General features: G+C 38.0%; 2 protein-coding genes across 3 annotated transcripts in view; one reads left to right on the top strand and one right to left on the bottom strand.

Moving 5' to 3' along the window:
* Window positions 1-1,472: 1,472 nt before the first annotated feature.
* On the bottom strand, window positions 1,473-1,934 carry LOC145682187 (protein CFDP2-like). The gene has a single exon (XM_081753774.1). The coding sequence runs from the start codon at window positions 1,932-1,934 to the stop codon at window positions 1,473-1,475; it is 462 nt and encodes a 153-aa protein (XP_081609900.1).
* A 16,744-nt stretch (window positions 1,935-18,678) lies between these two features.
* fat-spondin (extracellular matrix protein f-spondin) overlaps window positions 18,679-19,258 on the top strand; it is a 204,627-nt gene continuing 204,047 nt past the window's right edge. The window contains exon 1 of one of the 2 annotated variants that reach the window (XR_014130712.1): window positions 18,679-18,913. The gene's annotated coding sequence lies outside the window, so the exon portion shown is untranslated. The remainder of the gene's footprint in view (window positions 18,914-19,258) is intronic. The other variant, XM_081752273.1, reaches the window with a different exon arrangement.

Here is a 19,258-nt window from a genome sequence, read left to right as displayed (position 1 = left end):
CACTATTAATTTCTCCTTCATTCAAGCGCAACTTCACTCGTTGTCCTCTGTACAAGTTTCGAATGAGTCGTCGGTCTCTCCAGTTGACTCCAATGTCGTTAAGTATTTTCGAAAGTTTCGTCCAATTGACCCGGTCGAAAGCTTTTTGCCAGTCGATGAGGTACAAACACAACTCTTCCTTTACATCAAGAATACTTCCTGATATAATTCTCATCAATCCAATAGCATCTCTGGTGCCTTTTCCTTTCCGTAATCCAAACTGATCTTCTTCTAGCATCTCTTCTATCTTACTTCCCAGCCGCCTGTTCAGTATGCGTGCAATGATCTTTACAGTGTGGAAAATAAGGCTAATGGTTTTATGCTTGCTGCGCCTCTTTGCTTGCTTTTTTGTGGACAATGCAATCATTGTAACATCAAAAAAATCCTTTGGTCATTCTTCACTCACGTAGATCTTGTTAATAAGTGAAATCAGTGCTTTCATTTCATTGTCTCCTAATCCCTTGAGCAAATCTACTGGTATGTCGTCATCTCCAGTGCCTTTTCTCCTTCGCATGTCTTTGATTGCTTGTACTACTTCACTTTTCAATATACTGGCTCCTTTTTTATCACCATCCACCTCTTCCTCTGCTTCGATTGCAATATTCTTGGACAGATTCTTCTGATCTTACAGATCTTTTATGTATTCCTCCCAAATTTTAAGGATTCCTTGATGGTCGGTGACCACATGACCTTGTTGATCTTCAATTTCAAACGTTCGTATACTTTTGTTAGCTTTCTCTCCTCATTCTTGTGTTTTCTGATACATCAGATCATATCTGCCTCGCCATTGAAGTTCCATTATTTCTTCATATATCTGTTCCATGTATTTTTGTTTGGCTTTGTCCGTCTCTCTTCTCAATTCATTATTTAGCCTTCTGTATTCATTGATGTCCGAGTTTTTTGCCCTTCTGCGTCCCTCCATCTTCTTAAGCATCGCTTCCGTTATCCATGATTTCCTCGGTGCTCTTTCCATCCCGCCAATGTTATTGTGGAGTGTGTCTAGTAGAATCTGTTTAACTCTTCGCTCTTCCCTAACTATTTTCTACATTGTCGACCAAATCACCCGTTGCACATAATTTTTCTTCAATCTTTTCTTTCACATCGCTGTCGATATTTCTTAGTCGCTCTAAGTTCCATTTTCGATTTCTCCTCCCATTTTTATTGATCGACTTTAACCAGGTTTGCACTTCCGCCACTAGGAGATCGTGATCCGAATCAATGTTCTCTACCTGTAGTGTCTTCACGCCTCGTACACTATTCCTGAAACGCTGCTTCACAAGAAAGTAATCTATTTGGTAACGTTTCTTATCTCCTGGACTTTTCCACATGTACACCTTATTTTTTTTTTTCTTAGACCACGTATTCATCACCACCAGATCACGCTACCTGCAGAAATCGATAAGCTTTTGACCTCGCTTGTTTCTTCTACCTAGTCAAAATGGTCCCACTGTCTTATTCGCAGTTCCTTCTCCTACTACGGTTTTGAAGTCTCCCATTACTATGGCGTTGACCTTACCTCTTCCTTCCTGATTCAAAATGTCAGTAATCTCATCATACAATACTTCTACTCCATTGTCATCATGGTCGGTTGTTGGCATATACACTTTTATTATCACAATAACCACTTGTTTTACACTTAGTTTCACGAACATCAATCGGTCACTGCAGTATTCCATTTTGGTTACACTTTGTGCTACTTCGTTCTTCATTGCTATCGCGACACCATTCTCGGCCTTAACGTTACTCGAATAGAATATTCTGTAATTTCGCGATACTAGCTCACTTTTTCCTGGCCATCTCATTTCACTCAAGTCCATTTTACATTTGACCATTTCTTTTTGAAAATTTTCAAGTTTGTCTGCACGTCGTAGAATTCGCACGTTCCAAGTACCCATACTGAAATGAAAGCTATTATTTTCTCCTTTTATGATTCTTCCCGGAGTAGTCCCCACCCGGTGATCCGAACGGGGTACTATTGTACCTCCCGAATGTTTTATCTCAGAAAGAACAATCATAAACCTATTTATTTATTCTTTTCCTTCGTCCCTTCTGGGGAAAAGATAATGTGGTAGTATTCCCATTTCCTTTCCACATCTCCATTCCGTTGACCACCTTGTGGTTCGTCCGCCTTTTAGGAGAGTTTCCCCTCCTAAGGACAAGAAGATACCATGACCTCTACCCGCTCATCTGCCCTCCGAGAAGGCTGTTGGCACTTGATAGAGGTTGACTCCTTATTCCGCGAAGAGGTGTAGGTTGGTATTTTCCCTTCGTTTAGGATGAGACCCGAAGGCTTTCCTCAAACCTCTCCAGTACTTTTAGAAAGCCTGTGAAGAATATGGGATAAAAAATAAACATATTAAGACAAAAAAGAATAGTAATTGGAATAAAGCGGTGTATCAAATTTAAAAATAGGAAAGGAAATGGGAATATCTCTGTCTACTCTGTCCCTAGATAGTATTATTAATTAAGACACGAAGTTCAAACATGAAATAAAAATAAGAATTGGAATATTAAAAGAATATTTAGGAAGAAGAAAAGTCTAGGTCCTTGCATAAAGAGTTAAGAAAACAAAAAACTCATAAAATGTTTCATGTGGAGTATTGTAGTCTGTGTGATAAAAGCATGAACACTGACCTAGCTAGTTTTCTCGATTGTTCTCCACACCCACATGTTAGAGCAAACAGAAAGCCAATGAGGATGTGTCAGGAATAACAGAAGAGGAAAGAACAATGTTAGTTGTAATTGAAAAAAGAAATAGAAACTGATTGAGAAAGGCACGAGAGCAGTTGGGTTGCCTGAAAAGAAACTGTATTCTGAGGCACGGGATAGGGAGTACAATGAAAGTAAAATAAGAATGAGACGAAAGAGGCTTCAATTGATGGAGTATATTAAAACAGAAAATAGCTACGTAAAGGCGAAGAGATTAGCTGAGGGCCGCGGTGCATGAAAGCTACTGTTTGCGCCATATCGCTTGCTATTAAAAGGAGAGGATACCTATGGTGATGATGACTCTTCCTATGATGTAAGAATAGATTCAGTTACCATTCCATTTGTTTAAAATAGAAATGTGACTCACACACTTCTCGAAATAAAATATTTCCTATGCTTGTTGATGTATGTTCTTTAACCGACAAGCATGTAGTAATAACATAAAACACTGAAAAAATGAAATCTTTGAGTTTAACGTCCCATGATTATGCCCTTATGCTAAGGGATACGATGATTAAAGCAAGTGAATGATGATGGAAGAATTAATGAAATGAAAAATTGAAAGAGAATGGGAGCAGTGGCGTAACTAAGGGCTTGGGGGCCACCCCGCAGACAACGTGGAATGGGGCCCCTTCTCTACGTCCTACATCACGATTTGGAGGCCCCGTGATGGCTTTGGCCCTCCCGCAATGCGGGACCTGCGGGGCCCTTATTTACGCCCCTGAATGGGAGTATCCCGAGAAAATTCTCGGACACGATGTTGTCTACCACAAACTTACTTGGCCGGGACCAGACCAGGGACCCCATGCAACAAGGTTAAGCGCACTACCATTGAGCCACTGTGCCTCCATAAAACACTGAAGTATACCTAATTGATACATAGAAAAGGTTAGACCACCAAATGAAGCACTTGTCCTGTGCATAAAAAATAGTATTATGTGCACTAAGAAGAAAAAAAGTATTTGACACAGCTCCAATCGAAATAGAATACGAAGCCAAACTATAAGAAATTTCCAAACGTATTATAAATAAGTGCAGTTAAATGATGATGAAACGATTGTTGGTATATGGATGGTGGAAGAAAACTAGAGAATCCCTCCTCAAAAAAAGAAAGAAAAAGTCACGGACTCGATATATCAATCAAATTGAACTTCCTATTTCATATTTTTAGCATATATCAGTATACTTATTGCTTTACGAACTATGATAGGAGAAAAGAAAGTATGGTCATCGAAAAAAAAATCGAATTCGAGATTTGAACGGACTTACACCTTAGCCTCCTACTTACCGAAAAACGAAATCTTTTAATTTAACGTCCCACACCTATGCCGGCTAGGCTAAAGGAAACGGTGATGATGAGAAATGAGTGAAATGAAGAAAGTGGGAGGAAACGGGGGAACCAAGAGGAAACCCACGAACACAGTGTTTGTCCACCACAAAGTTCACTTGGCGGGAGCTGAGATTGAACCCGGGACCCCATGCGCCAATGGTGAACGCTCTGTCACTGAGCTACCGCGACCCCTTACCGAAAAACAAGTTTTTGCATGTTTATTTGTTCGTCCCTCAGTCGGACCAAACGCTCAAATTTCTGACAAAAACTATTTTCTGCTTGAAATTCGTTCTTTTTTAAGTGGTAAGGAAAACACTTATATACATTGGTAAGTATAATTACGGTCTTTAATGTTTAAACAGAAATATTATAAAATTTAAACGTTACCCTGCTTTAATTGTATAAAGCTTGAGGCCTTTTCAAGCTTAAGTTTCAGATTCGGAGTCACTCTACGACTCATTGCTGTCATATATCAACTTCTGGTGACAATATCGTCTCGATTATTTCTGTTTTAAGTGTTTGTTTCTTCGCGGTTTCGCAGAAACCTGAAATCACCGAGTTTCGTGAAATAAGTAACACTTCTTCGATCAGTTACCCTATTAGAGTAGAGCATGTTCGATTACAGCTGAACCATGGATGAGTACCTTGTGTATGGTTGTGGGCATAGGTTAATTATAGGTAGGCCTACTTCTTCACAAAAAAATATATGTTGTGTCCAGAGCGTTGGTGTGAATTTTTTCTATATCTATTTGGTGATCATTGGAAATAACTTTAGCATAATTTCTGATTATATTGATATCAATGCCACAAGTGTTTGCGTACTTTTTTTTTAATTGGAAAGAAACGTCTGTAAGTCGTGCCATCTTTGGAGCTTCAAATCCTAGGCATGATTTGTCAACCAATAAGCCCATTTCCTTCTTGAATTAGTCCTGAATGTATTTCTTCCTTTGGGTCGCAATCACTTTATTTCCTTAAGCGCGAACTTTCTACTTTTTAAGAGGCAGTTTGTAGACCCTACTTAAAGTGTACAAGACATTTGAGAAATCTGATGAATTGAGTGAAATACCTACAATTCAGATTCGACTGTTGAGATTCCCAGTATTTCTTTACTTAAAAACCTTTCCAATGTCGTCTGTGTGTGTGTTGACCTATAGTATCAAATGCAATGGATCAAAAAAGCTTTAATATGCGCAGCTTCTATTACTACTTTTGGCACAAACTTGTATCATGCAGAACGTCAGTACTATTCTTTCAGATATCATGGGCCTTATGCAAAGTCGTTTTGACGTATGATTAGCGTCATATTAAAGGTCTGACTACTGCACGAAACATACGTCAGTCGAATTCTTTAGTATACCACTAATCACGCATCAGAACGAGTCTGCATAAGGCCCGATGTGTCAAAAACGTATATATAAACAATATTCTTCCTTAAACACTATGTTCTAAATTACCAACGTAAAATAGCGGAATGATAGTAGCCTATTACATGATAATTGAAGATGAAAGCACGGTCTTACCTGATGTTATTAACGGTATCTTCAAACTGAAATTAATCACTAAAAGCACTCGAACTCGATCCCATAGGCTGCAGTGGTGCGCAATAGCTGTAAGAACTTCTACGTTTAGGTGTGTCATGTGAGACATGCATTTTTATTTATGCTTTCAGCTAAACAGAGCTGTATTCTGTGGATAATTAAGAATACATTCCATGGTTACTTCAATGAATATCCAAAATTTATATTTTTAAGTTATTGCCAGAAATTCGAGCGTTTGGCCCCACTGTACATCCGTTCATCTTTTAATGTGAATATGTTCACTCTTCTATAGGCCATACCGTGCAATGTATCGAGACTCAATTTTAAACTTTTATATGTTTAGATGTTCATAAGAACTTTAAGATGTATATAAGATTCCTTAGGGATGTTTTTCGAATTTTCTTCATATCTTCAAAAATAACGGTAATTCACATGAAGATGAAAATAAAAATTTATATTTTCTCGGAAACGGCTCTAATGATTTTGTTAATATTTCATAAATCAATGTTTCATTAACAACACTATAATATGATAGACATGAGTTGCTTTCCTAGGGGAAAACAGGGGTAGTTTATTTTTGGCAGGTTTCTTTCATATAATTTTCTGAAAAACGACGCAGGCATTTTGTTCATATTTCATAAATAAATACGAGGAGGTATCAAAGAGTTCGTGCAATCACCTAGAAGAAATCCACTCTGGAGAACTCTGACACCTTGATGGTATTTAGGGATGCGCTCGAGTCGAGACATGTCTCGAATCTCGACTCGACTCGACTCGAATTCGAGTCGAGATTCGAGTCGAGACACACTTTGTAAAATTCGAGACGAGTCGAGACAAACGTATTTCTCGACTCGATCGAGACACGAGTCGAGTCGAGACGGCTCTTAAAAATCTCGACTCGACTCGAATGTCTCGAAAATCTTTCTATAATTTTTAATATTATTTTGAAGAAAGTATTCACTCAGAAACAGCCTTGAAACCAATTCCAGCTTTTATTCCTTCAGAAAGGTACAGAACGCATAAAATTAATAGTTAATCTTTAAAGATCAAGATTTAATTTTCAGCTCAATTCAGTTAATTAGAACTAATAGTTAATGTCGTTGTATTTCGTTGTACTGCAAATATAATGATAATAATAATAATAATAATTGATTATCTAGTTTGTATAAAACTATTATCCGTAGTCTAAATCTAGTTTGTATAAAACTATTGCGATAAAGTGAACTTCATAAATTCTCTGAATGAGCAGTTGGTAGTCTATAGTAATTTAGCATAGTTATAATTATTGTGTTTTCGTTCCCATGAACGCAATAGGGTTACGTAACTTCTGGATTATTCGCTTGGCCAACTATTCTGAGGCTTTAATATGTTGCAGCATATCACGAGCTACGGATAATATATAATGTAACATTTGTTGTACATCACATATTATGATACGAGACTATTTTACATAGTATATCTTATCTAATATAAATAAAATAAAGAGTTTGTTTCTGTGTTTGTCTGTCTGTCTGTGTGCGACCTGGGGACCAGACGAATGGACCGAGAGTTCCCAAAATTTGGTCACGGGTACCTTAGTCCAGGTCCCAGATCAAGACGAAGCGTTTTTTTTTTAATTTCGAACCAGGGGGTCTCGGGGGGGAACGTTTACTGGGACCGACCTGGGGACCAGACAAGTTGACCGAGAGTTACCAAATTTTGGTCACGGATACCTTGGTCCAGGTCCCAGTCTAAGGCGAAGCGTTTTTGTCAAAATTGGAACCAGGGGGTCTCAGGGTGGCGTTTAGCGAGACATGTAGTAAAAGTAATCCAAATTGATCGACATTAGTGTCAAATCCATAGTTTTCACGGTCGCTGAGATCAATGGTGACACTTCCATCAGCGATGACTTGCAAATTTAGCTACTACTGTATGCGGGCCGGGTGTCAGCGGGTGAGGGATACCGAGACATGTATAAATAGCCCATATTCATTGATACTAGTGTCAAATCCATAGTTTTCGCGGTCACCGAAATGAATGGTGATACTTCCACAGGTGTTGACTTCCAAATACAGCCCCATACGAAGAATGGGTATATTAAGCTAGTATTACAATAAATGGACTGCTTGGATGCCAAGAACTAGTACAGATAAGTACCATTCACTTCTATGAATAGGTATTTTTTAAAAGGATTTTTGTAAACACTAATGAACTACATACAGTAGTTATGGTTTTGGTTCCCAACATAAAAGAAATATGGATTGTTCATGAGATATTGAACTTCAACTTTCACTCCTGGAAAATTTCAATTTTGGAGTTAGGCCACTTGGCATCAAAGCAGTTCACTGTAAGATAAATACATTCCGCACATTAGTAACATAGTTGTTCAGGGGCCTTCGATTTCCATCCTCTCAAATGAAAGCTGAACGATTGCTTGATACATGCTGACTATATAGGAGAAATAGTGTATTAAGTTTTCGAGCTTTGGTGCGTATCCTTATTTACACTCTGATATAACTTTAAGTTCACACTCAAATCGAGCTAATTGTTTAATGCATTTCGAAAGCTTTTGTTTTTATGCAGCTCATTAAGGAAAATCTATTTCATAATCGTAACATTTATGTACTAAGAAACTATGAACGTAAAGTGGACTCGACCTAGCCCCGTGGCCGCTATGACTCAGTGGCACAGCTCTCACCCTTGGTGTGTGAGGACTCTGATTCTGTGTGTGTGTGTGAACTCCGCGGCTAGTGTACGCGTCTTTGCCGTGGAAGACTCGGGTTCAATTCCCGGCGCGAGCTCATGTAGTTCGGATTCCACGTTAATCAGTAGGTCTACATTTCATATATCCTCGCTGCTGAAAGAGACGGTAAAGTAAAAATCAACTCAACAATATATATATGTGTGTGCTTATGTGAATTTCCTCGTGGCTGTATGGTTAACACATACGCCTTGATCGCGGGAGACTCTGGTTTGATTTACGGTGGAAGCTCATGAAGTTGTTACCGGTATCCCACTTTAAACTGTAGATCCATGCCTCATATAACCATAGATATAATATATATGCCTTTGATACACTTATTTTCCGACTTGGAAGCCATCGAAAATTTCCGGACACAGAGTCCCGTAGACCGAAAATGAGAAACATGGCTACAGAGTAAAACAGCCATAGAAATTTAAGCTTTTTAGGCTAACTTAATCCTTACATATAATGCAACTAGCTTGGCCAAGTTATAATGGAGGAAATGCTATCATTGCAACACTCTGAGAATAGACTTATATAAACATACGAATAGAATTACAGGATAGGACATGTTTAGAGTGCTTGCACGTGACAGTCGGAAGCGGTATGTATTGTTTATACTACTTACAACGTTACCCCCCACATAAAATATAAATTCACCCTTTCTCCCTTCCCTTTTTCGAATACAATGAAGCGACTCTTTTGCTGAAGAAAGATGCTAAAAGAAAATTGAAACATCTGTTTCTAAACTTTCTTTGAAGCTCAGTCTTTTGTATTTGTAAGGTTTTGCGAGTGTTTTCGAGATAGCCAAATCTTTTACCATGGACTCCTGCTGCGAACTGACCGTGAGTAAACACCCAATCTCGCTGTGCTCAATTTCTCTCGCACACGTGAAATGGGTTTGTTGTTTCCAAAACAAATAGGAAGTTACCTTGTGCTTTTGCATTTCTGCACGCACACAGGCACCATTGTTGTTTTAATGATCAGAAGAAATATCAAAACCATCCGATATATATTATACAAAACAGCTAACAGAGGGAGGCAAAGATAAAAGTAGGCCTATACCAAGTTTTCCGCGTGGTATCATTATGGAGAATAAATATTTGATAAAGTCACGTAGATGCGCTTAAACCTATTCCATCTGTCCTTATAATTTTTCTGGTCTCATCAGTTTCTCAGGAGAATACGTACAACATATGTCCAAATTCCATATATACTCTTTCTAAACTAATGAGTAAACTCATTAAGAACACCAACTGATATCAATAAACAGGAAAGAAAACAATACTTTATACTTCTATCATTTGGTACACATCTCTATGAAGCACAGCTTGTTTCTTTTTGAAATAGCTCCTTCGTGTCATAGCTGTGGTTAGTTTTGTTTTGTGTTAGGATGAAAGAGAGAAATGCAACATTTGCTTCGCGGTGAAGTTATATATATTATTAAGATGAGCGGTGATAAGCGAGGTTTAACAAAGAGTGCCTTTCGGATGCACAATTTAACGGCTAGTTGCAGTCCGTGTTGAGAATCGAACCAAAGCTATGTAAGACATGTTAATATTGAGCTCTTTTGTGGTAAAAGTGAACTTCAGAAACACACAAAAGACTTGAAACATCAAGCTAATGTAAAGCAATTGAAAAATAGCCTACCTATCGGTGCATCTTTTCTGTGGCTAGGAACATGCAGTGTGTAGCAACAAGAATCGTGTTAAGGACTTTTTTTCGAACATAACATTATCTTCCACACCATAAAAGACAATATAATGTTTGTTGAAAGAAAGTGCACATAATATTTTTAAATTTTGTTTGTGATCCTATCATGCATAATTATAAATAATGCCTTTCATACTACGAGAGTGAGTTCAACTATACGTCATGGCCCCTCTAAAGCGGGGCCGCGGTGGCTCAGTGGTAGATCGTACACCTCTGGTGCTTGGGGACCCTGGTTCGATCCCAGCTCGCACCAAGTGAACTTTGTGGTGGACAAACACCGTGTGCGTGGGTTTCCTCGGGGTTCTTCCGTTCCTCCCACTTTCTTCATTCCACGATTTCACTAATTTCTCATCATCACCCCTCTCCTTTAGCCTAACCGGCATAAACGTGGGACGTAAAACTCAAAGATTTCACTTCATTTTTTCCCCTCGAAAGCGATATGTTTCAAAATTATTTATTGTTAGATATTGTAAATTTACGGTATCTATTTTAGTGGACGGGAAATTTTGCATCTAATCGGATAATTTCATGGCTTCTAACAGGAATTCGCAGTTACGAAATTTGCATCACTGTCTTTTGAAAGGATGCCTAGAAAAAATACTACTAGAAAATAACTGAAAACACAAAATGGATTTGATAGCCAAATTCACGTCATCTTGGTGCGTCATCATTTTTCTTTAAATATTTGTATTTAGTATTAGATTAGAGTTTAGTGTCCCTTTCAGCATCAAGGCTATATGAGACGTGAACTTACAAATTAACGTGGGTTCAGAACCACAGGAGTTCCCATCGGAAATCGAACCTAGGTCTCCCGCATCAAAGACGCGTACGCTAATCATATGGACAAGGGTGTTCGATAATTAGTAATGTGTACATAAAGTTGTGAAATTGCGCTTGTATAATGGAATGCAATTACTTCTACTGACATAAACCTTCACAATACTTAGCTGGACAAAGTATCTTTAAAAAGAAAATGTCACTCTTTATGTTTCAGTTCCTGGTTCGACTGAAGGATGGAACAAATTGCAATGAGCGTTTTTGGATCCTACTTTGTGTAGTTGATTCATCATAAACTTGGTATTTGGTACGGATATGAACTATTACACTTATTTGGTGTTTATTTCTAAATAATAAGTCCTAATACAACTTCATAAAGTTGTAATTTTTCTTTAGTTTGTATCACTTTACACAATGACAAATCCAAAAGGTGTGTTGTATCGGTGCAGTACCAGTTTTTCACGTTTTTCAAAATGTTCCAAAACCAAAGAATAATCTTTAATTTCTGATATTTTAGTCGTCACAAATTACAATTTTATAATGTAGTCAATGTTTATAATTACTGGGCAGTTGGGCGTTTAAACTAATGACATCATAATAAAGTCAAAACCATAATTTTGAGTTGAATTGATTCTGAGTTTAACGTCCCGTTCAGCAGCGAGGCTATGTGAGACGTGGACCTACTGATTAACGTGGAATCCGAACCACATGAACTTCCACCGGGAATCAAGCCCAGGTTTCCCACGCCAAAGGCAAGTATGCTAACCGTTAGCCACGAAGGAGCTCCACCATAATTTTAGTGGGCGATAAGAAATATCTCGCCAGTGCTTTTACAATAAATAAAATTTTATAAGTATTAAAGAATAGTGGTAAGAGATTTTATAATAGCTCTTTTATATATGAGATATGAGTATTTTGAAAAAAAAAAACAACTAAAGAATAGGTTGGCGGAACCACAAAAGACTCGTAAAATAAACTTTCTTATAAATACATACGCACCTTATAGTCTGGAGGAAAAACTCTACTTTTGGACCAAACCAAAAATTTCAGTATGTCAAATGTTTTTCAACGGGTTTTACACCATTTGAGGGTGCTGAATCTGAATCTGCCGGGTGTACAAATGTACACCTTGAGCATTTTGAGTAATTCAAGATGGCGGCCAATATGGCGGCTGCAAAAGTGATAGGAATATTTTTGTATATTTTATCAAGATGGGTATCAAATTATATGTTTTTGGGGTTGCAAATTCCAATAATAATGTCAAAAATGTTACGAAATTGATACAAATAGAGATATTCAATATGGCGACTAATATGGCGGCTGCAAAAGAAGTTTATGTTGTCATTTCTGAAACCTATTTTTGATGATATGATGGCATTACTGGAAGAAAGAACAAAGACCAGCCGAACCTGCAAATTTGGTTGGATGTTGTCATTAAACCTGTTTTCATTATGATGCTTTACGTACGTGCAGAGAGAGAAGGTGATTTTCCGTTACATTTAGTTGTTGTAAGGTTGATGTTGCCATATTTTTTTTCTGCTGGTCACGTTAATTACGCTAGATATGGTCTTCTTTATCTGCGGTCAATGGACCGACTCCCAAGTGAAATACTAGAACGATTTATGAAAGGCGAACATGTTCTGCAACACAAACCAGGTATCTGGAATGCTATATGGTCAGATATGTTCATTGAGAATACATTTATGAGTTATGGCCATGGACCAGGAGGAATAATCGGAATTACACTAAATCCATCAGCAGTGAAGCGATGGGCTTTCAGCCTTCACACCTGTAGTCGTTTAGTAAATGACGTTTGTGTCATGAGAGATGCTGGACGAGGTATGGAAATAACTAAGCATAAGGAAGAAATGCCATCTCGAATAAAAGGAGATGCTGCAGACCGAATTACGTTAAAGAAAAAGCTGTCTCATTGCATAGATCCTCTGAAGACCGATGATCAGGCAAAAACTATTGTGAATATTGTGACAGGGAAAATTTGTTCCCAGAAAGTGAATGTTAATAATTCTGTTGAGATATGTCAGAAGGCGTTGTGCTCTTACCAAGAAAAACTACCAACTGGTTTTCACGATCCAATCTCAACAACGGTTCGTAATGTTTCGCGATGACGTCCAAAGAACAGCTAGTATTGGTGTCATTGACACAGAACTCTTGTAATCGCGTGCTATGTGTCTCACATCTACAAGAGATATTGATGCTAAAGGAGTGATTTCATATGAGCTTGCCGCTGTCCCCACATCTTTGTTTGATGAATATGGGACTCCCAGGTTCTGCAAAAGTAAGTCAAAACTGAAACAAATATTACAGGTAGAGAAGTCTATGAGATCGTACAAGCACGAAGATGCTATCATACTTGATGGTTGTGCTGTTTTGTGGGTGATCAACTGGTCATCTAACGTAACTGTTCTTGACTTCATAAAATTGTGTCGGTCATATGTGCTTGAAAAATTGAACAAATGCAACGTGTACCTGATATTTGACAAATACAAGGAGTACAGCACCAAAGGAAGAATAAGAAGCTTCAGAACAGGATTAACATGTAACAGGTATCGTAAATTGTCTTTCAACACGTCCTTGCCCTCCCAATAAGTTGTGCTAAATGTTACGAGGAATAAGGTACAACTAATACGGCTGATCTGCAAGTATCTAATGACAGAAGGGTTGCCATCAGATTGCACCTAAAGAATATTCATCACTGGACCAGAAGATGTTACAACAGAAATAACTGCTGATTGTATCAAGGAACGTCCAGATATGAAAAACACTCACGAAGAGGCTGATGTCATAATTATCACACAAGTAGTGATGGTAGCCAATCAGCTGGACAGAAATTGTACAATAAATGTAATTAGTGATGACACGGATGTTTTTCTCCTCCTGATGCACCACTACCACACACAAAAACTTACTTGTAACATTTTTATGGAGAGGAGTTATTGACATTGGATTGTCTGTGTCCAAACACCGTGATATTGTTTCTAACTTACTAGCACTTCATTCTCTTTCTGGCTGCGATACAATTCCTACTCTTTATGGCATTGGAAAGCAGAAGGCAATGAAAGTACTACAAAGTGGGAAGGAACTTCAAAAGCTTGGAAATAAGACATCACTACTTGAAGATGTGATTCAGGAGGTAACTGAGCTTACAGTTTCTTGCTATGGTAGTAGGATAACTGGCCCTACAATGTCTGATGTCAGAAGAGATGTCTGGCTGAAGAAATTGTCAAAGAAGACTGCCGTACATATGCCGAAATTGAAGAGCTTGCCACCAACTACAGAGGCATTCTCTGAAAATGTAAAAAGGACTCATTTCAAGGCTTGTATTTGGAAACAAGCAGATAAACCAGACCCACCAGATATGGATCCGACACAGTTTGGGTGGTATCGTGATGAGCTGAACAAAACATTGGAACCAATTACTGTACCACCGGGAACTGTGATGGCACCGAAAGACATCTTGAAGATGGTGAGTTGCGGCTGTTCTTCTGAAAACATGTGTAAAGGACGTTGTGGCTGTGTGGCAAATCATAATAGTTGCACTGACTTCTGCAATTGTGAAGCCTCTAAACGATGCCAGAATATCTTCACACGTCAAAATACAAGGAATCTAGAAGACGAAAACATGGATACTTCTTCTGACGAAGACTGACAAGTGACTGATCTGTGATATTTATTATTTTGTTGCGGAGTAACATAAAAACATCGGCATTTTGTATTGTAAATGTACATATTTTGCATTAATGTGGCCAGCAACATAATTCTTGATTAAGAAAACGTCCAGGAAGAAAAATATAAGAAAATCTTCAAACCTAAGCTTGTGTTGTTTGCTTTCTTTTCCACACAGAAAGGAATGGTTTTGTAAATAAATATAGAGAAGCCCAACATGTGGAAAAAATATTCTAGAGCGCAAACAAGGTGAGTTGCAGTGACAGAGAAAGCATCAACACCCAATCCAAAATTTCAGTGTATCAGATATTGTTCTAAGTATGTACCTAGCTCGATGGTCGCGAATCTGAATATTTCATATTGATTTCTATCAATTTCATATGATTTTTGAAGTAACTATTGAAATCTGCAACCCAAAAAAACATATAATTCGATACCCATGTCAATACAATACTCCAAAAATATTATTTTCAATTTTACGGCCGCCATATTGGGTGCCATATTAAATATCTCAATTTGTATCAATTTCATAACATTTTTGAAATTATTATTCGAATCTGCAACCCGAAAAACGTATAATTTGATACCCATCTTGATAAAATATACAAAAATATTCCTATAAATTTTACAGCCGCCATTTTGGTCGCCATATTGAATTACTCAAAACGCTCAAGGTGTATATTTGTACACCCGGCAGATTCAGATTTAGGACACTCAAATTAGGTAAAAGCCACCGAGAAACATTAGACATACTGAAATTTTTAGTTTCGATGGATTTCCTCCAGACTATTACTCACCTTTTATAATTGCTATGCTTACGTTCTCCATAATAACAGAAATTCTCTTTTAGTGATACTTTACACAAGATCATGAAGTGGGTTCAAATTTAATTAAAGGCAAAATACAATACAATAATCCTCAAATATTGCCTCAAGTGAGTTTAAAGATTTCTAAACACTAGTGCGAAACCGGGCTCTGCCGTTGCGATCGATTTACAGGTCTTGAGACAAAAGTAAGAAGGGACTTACGCACACAGTAAGTAAAAACAATTAATATGCCTGTAACTTTCCCACAAATGGGTGTATCTTAAAACTAACCTCACCATTATTTTTCTAATTAAATTCTAGCCCGAAATTATGTATCATATTACTCTATTCCCATTTTGAAAACTTGACCTTAATTCAAAATGGCGGATTTCAAGATGGCTGCCATCAAGGTCATATCTACCATACGACTTCCCCCCAGGATTTATATGTATCCACATGGTTTTTCTTCACTTTTCTTCATTAACGCTCCGTTTACAAAGGGTAGTAAGGGACTTCTGTAGTAATCTCTAATAACCACATCACAACTCTTAAAAGTTATTTTTAAAAAAATAGAAAACATGCACCATGGCAAAAATTTGTCATCACAAGTAATGATGCATACATGCCTTCTATCAGCAAAAAAAGTTTCATTGAATTGGAGCCGGTCATTTGAGTGATGTCCCTTGTGGGATGTGATTGAACGTCACGTCAGAACACATCGCCCCCCTTCCCGGAATTTACGGGAATTAGGTGAGCTGTGTGAGCACATGTGGTGCCAGCTCTCTCCAGCGACCTATCAAGGATCATTGCGTGTATGCCAAGACGTGTCGCCGTTTTTATCCATGCCAAAAGTCGACATACTGAAAATTAGGTAGGTAGTCATGATGGTCTGGCTGATGTGTGCGTATATTTTAACTCGTACATTTTGTCTCGACTCGAATTCGAGTCGAGTCGAGACAGAGACTGTCGAGTCGAGACACGAGTCGAGACAGAAACATATTTTCGAGTCGAGACACGAGTCGAGACAACATTTTCTCGAGACGAGTCGAGACAGGCTTAAATCTCGACTCGACTCGACTCGAATGCATCCCTAATGGTATTAGTCCTTATCTACGTAGACACCGTGCTTAGCGACACATTTTTGCCGACATTTCTTCACCTTCCATAAGCCCATTTTGTAAAAGTCTGCAGTTTGGCTTTGAAACCACAGTTCAACCTCAGAAGTGATGTCATTGCTATTGTCAAAATGGTGTCCTCTGAATGGACGTTTCATTTCTGGAAAGAGAAAGAAGTCACTTTGTTCTGTCAGATGAATATAGGGGTGAGGCAATATTTCATATCCTAATTCCACTGCCTTCGTCGTTGATGCATCGGCGGAATGAGCAGGTGCATTGTCTGCCAAAGCAGCACCCTTTTTTGTCACCAATCCATGACGTTTCTTCTTCGCTTCTTCTCGTAACTTAGTAGTTTCTTCCTGTGATAGGTAATCTATCATGATGATGACCACTTCACAGTCCTAGGAAACAGAACGCATCGCCTTGGAGTCAGACTTATGATCTTTCAGATCTAAAGGTGTCCGCGATGGTCATCTGTCCAGTTTGAAATTGTCGTTTCCACTTGTATACCATGTCATAGGATGGGGACACCCACATAAACTTCTTTCATCTCTTCGTGGACTGCATTGCTTATTTCCTTTGAAGATGGAGGAACTTAGGAGGCCTTATCACTGCGAAATTAAAATACCGCTAATTTTACAGTAATTCTGTGATATCTTCAAATAGATAAAAGATAACGGAAATGTGGAACAAGAGCGCCCTAGATAATATTATTTTGCATGAGGTACCGTTATCACGAGTCACCTAATAGCTTTCAGTTTGCGGCCATTTAGAACGCGAAAATAAATGCCGGGTTTCTAAATGGCTTGAAATTGAAAATAGATAAGTGAGTGGCGATAACGGTATCTCATGTAAAATAATATTGTCTGTCTGTATTGAAAAGTCCACAAGGGACAGTTTGCTTTTGAAGGCTGGGTTTTCTTCTCACGAAGTTTTCCGGAAATAATTTTGTTCATATTTCATAAAGAAGTGTTTCAGTAGTAACTGCAGCTTACCATGATGTAAGTTAGAAAATTGTAGCGAGAAAATTTAGTTGGGTGGCATTCCTTTTATTAAAATAATAGTCTATTTATTAAAATTCCCGTAGTGTTATGTTTGTATTAATAAAAGAAAATACATATTAGTTATTTATTAATAATTGAAGTCTGTGTGAATATTTTATAAGAACACATCTATATAAGCTATTAGAATTTGCATAGGAGGGCACAGTGGCTGTGATAGAACGCATACATCTGGTGCGAATGGTCCCTGGTTCGATCTTCACTGACACGCGCTTATGGCGGACAACATTGTGTCCGTCCGTTTTCTCTTGTTTCTGACGTTTCCTCCACATTCTCATCCTACCAATTATTTAATAATTCACTTTAATTTATTCATCCATCCCCTTTAGCTGAAAGGGCATAATCATGGAAAATGATCATTTTTGGACTAATTTAGTTTAAGAGGGCTACAAGGGTATACTTCGAGAACCACTTGTAGTCCTTGTATCACAGTTTAAGAAACACTGGGTGAGATGATACATTAAAAGAACAAGGGCAAAATCCAGTTCTTTTTTGTATGTCAACAACGATGATAAGTTTACGTGAAATTTGTTTTGAGCTTGATGCACTTGCACCACGAATTGAACCAAAGACTTTCACGTCTTTAATTTTAGCTAAAAGTAAAAGTGTTAGAGGCGTCCGCGGAGGCTCAGTGGTCGGGCGTTCACCTCTGGTGCATGGGATCCCTGGTTCGATCCCAGCTCGCGACAAGTGAACTTTGTGGTGGACAAACACCATGTGCGTAGGTTTCCTCGAGGTTCTTCCGTTTCCTCCTACTTTCTTCAATCCACCGTTTCATTCATTGCCCGTCATCACCGTTTCTTTTAGCCTAACCGTCATAACCGTGGGACGTAAAACTTAAAGATTTCATTTCATTTCTCAAAAGTGTAAGACTTGAAAGTAACATTGATGTCATTTTAACTTCTTAAAAGCCATTCTAATTACAGCCTATATAAAAATGAGAGATCAAGAGATATACGAATCGTGATCTCTGACCTTTGTTTCTAATTAGAAAAGATTTGAAAAATTAAGGATTTACGACATCCATAATCACCTGTCAACCTCTACGAGTGGCATCTATAAACAATTAAGCATTTTACAAAAGTATAAACATATACTTTAGTTTTATGGCCTTTGACATTGTCCCCGATTATTTATAGTGCATATGAGTTACACATTTCTAACTTGTTTCATATGTGATGATGTTATGGTTACAATGCAGCTCTGTGACTGTGGTCACAGTGAAAATATGAGCGAGATAAAAGTGTGTTCGGGAGCCATCTGCAGGGATCGTTTGAGATGCTCATTCCGCCTTCATTAGCTCGAGACAGCTGGCAGGAAACAAGTGCGTGAAAGACCGAAGTTCGCGGAAACTTGGGAGAGATACTGGACCACGCTTTCAACATCTCGAAGAAACAACAGTGCTTTTATGTCGCCGGCGTAAGTAGCAGTGTTTTTTTCTCTATTGCATGCGCTCAGTAATCGCAAGTAAATAAATATAGTTAGTATTCCTAGTTATACATCATAAACTGTATACCAAAACAACCAAATTGTGAACAAATTCCGTATATATTTGCTTTATGTTGAACTTTGAATAGTTAAATTAAAGGCGGACTTAAAGCCGTGCTACACAACATTATGAAATCATATCACAAAACTCACTCAGATTTTTTTAGAATAGAAAGATTGAGCGATAGAGAAAGTTGATATTTTTAACTTAAAAATCGAGGTAAAAAATATATACACGTGAAATATCATTTTATCATGATGTTTTCTTCTCTCTCT

The sequence above is a fragment of the Thermobia domestica genome, chromosome 3 (assembly GCF_964235325.1).
Source record: "Thermobia domestica chromosome 3, izTheDome1.hap1.1, whole genome shotgun sequence".
In the NCBI taxonomy this organism is placed as follows: domain Eukaryota; kingdom Metazoa; phylum Arthropoda; class Insecta; order Zygentoma; family Lepismatidae; genus Thermobia; species Thermobia domestica.
Note: the sequence above shows the minus strand (reverse complement) of the source record. Positions and strands in the feature narration are given on the sequence as shown.

Excerpts from the sequence above, each read along its gene's own strand:
- LOC145682187 (XM_081753774.1), bottom strand. The coding sequence starts at position 1,934 with ATGGGTACTTGGAACGTGCGAATTCTACGACGTGCAGACAAACTTGAA.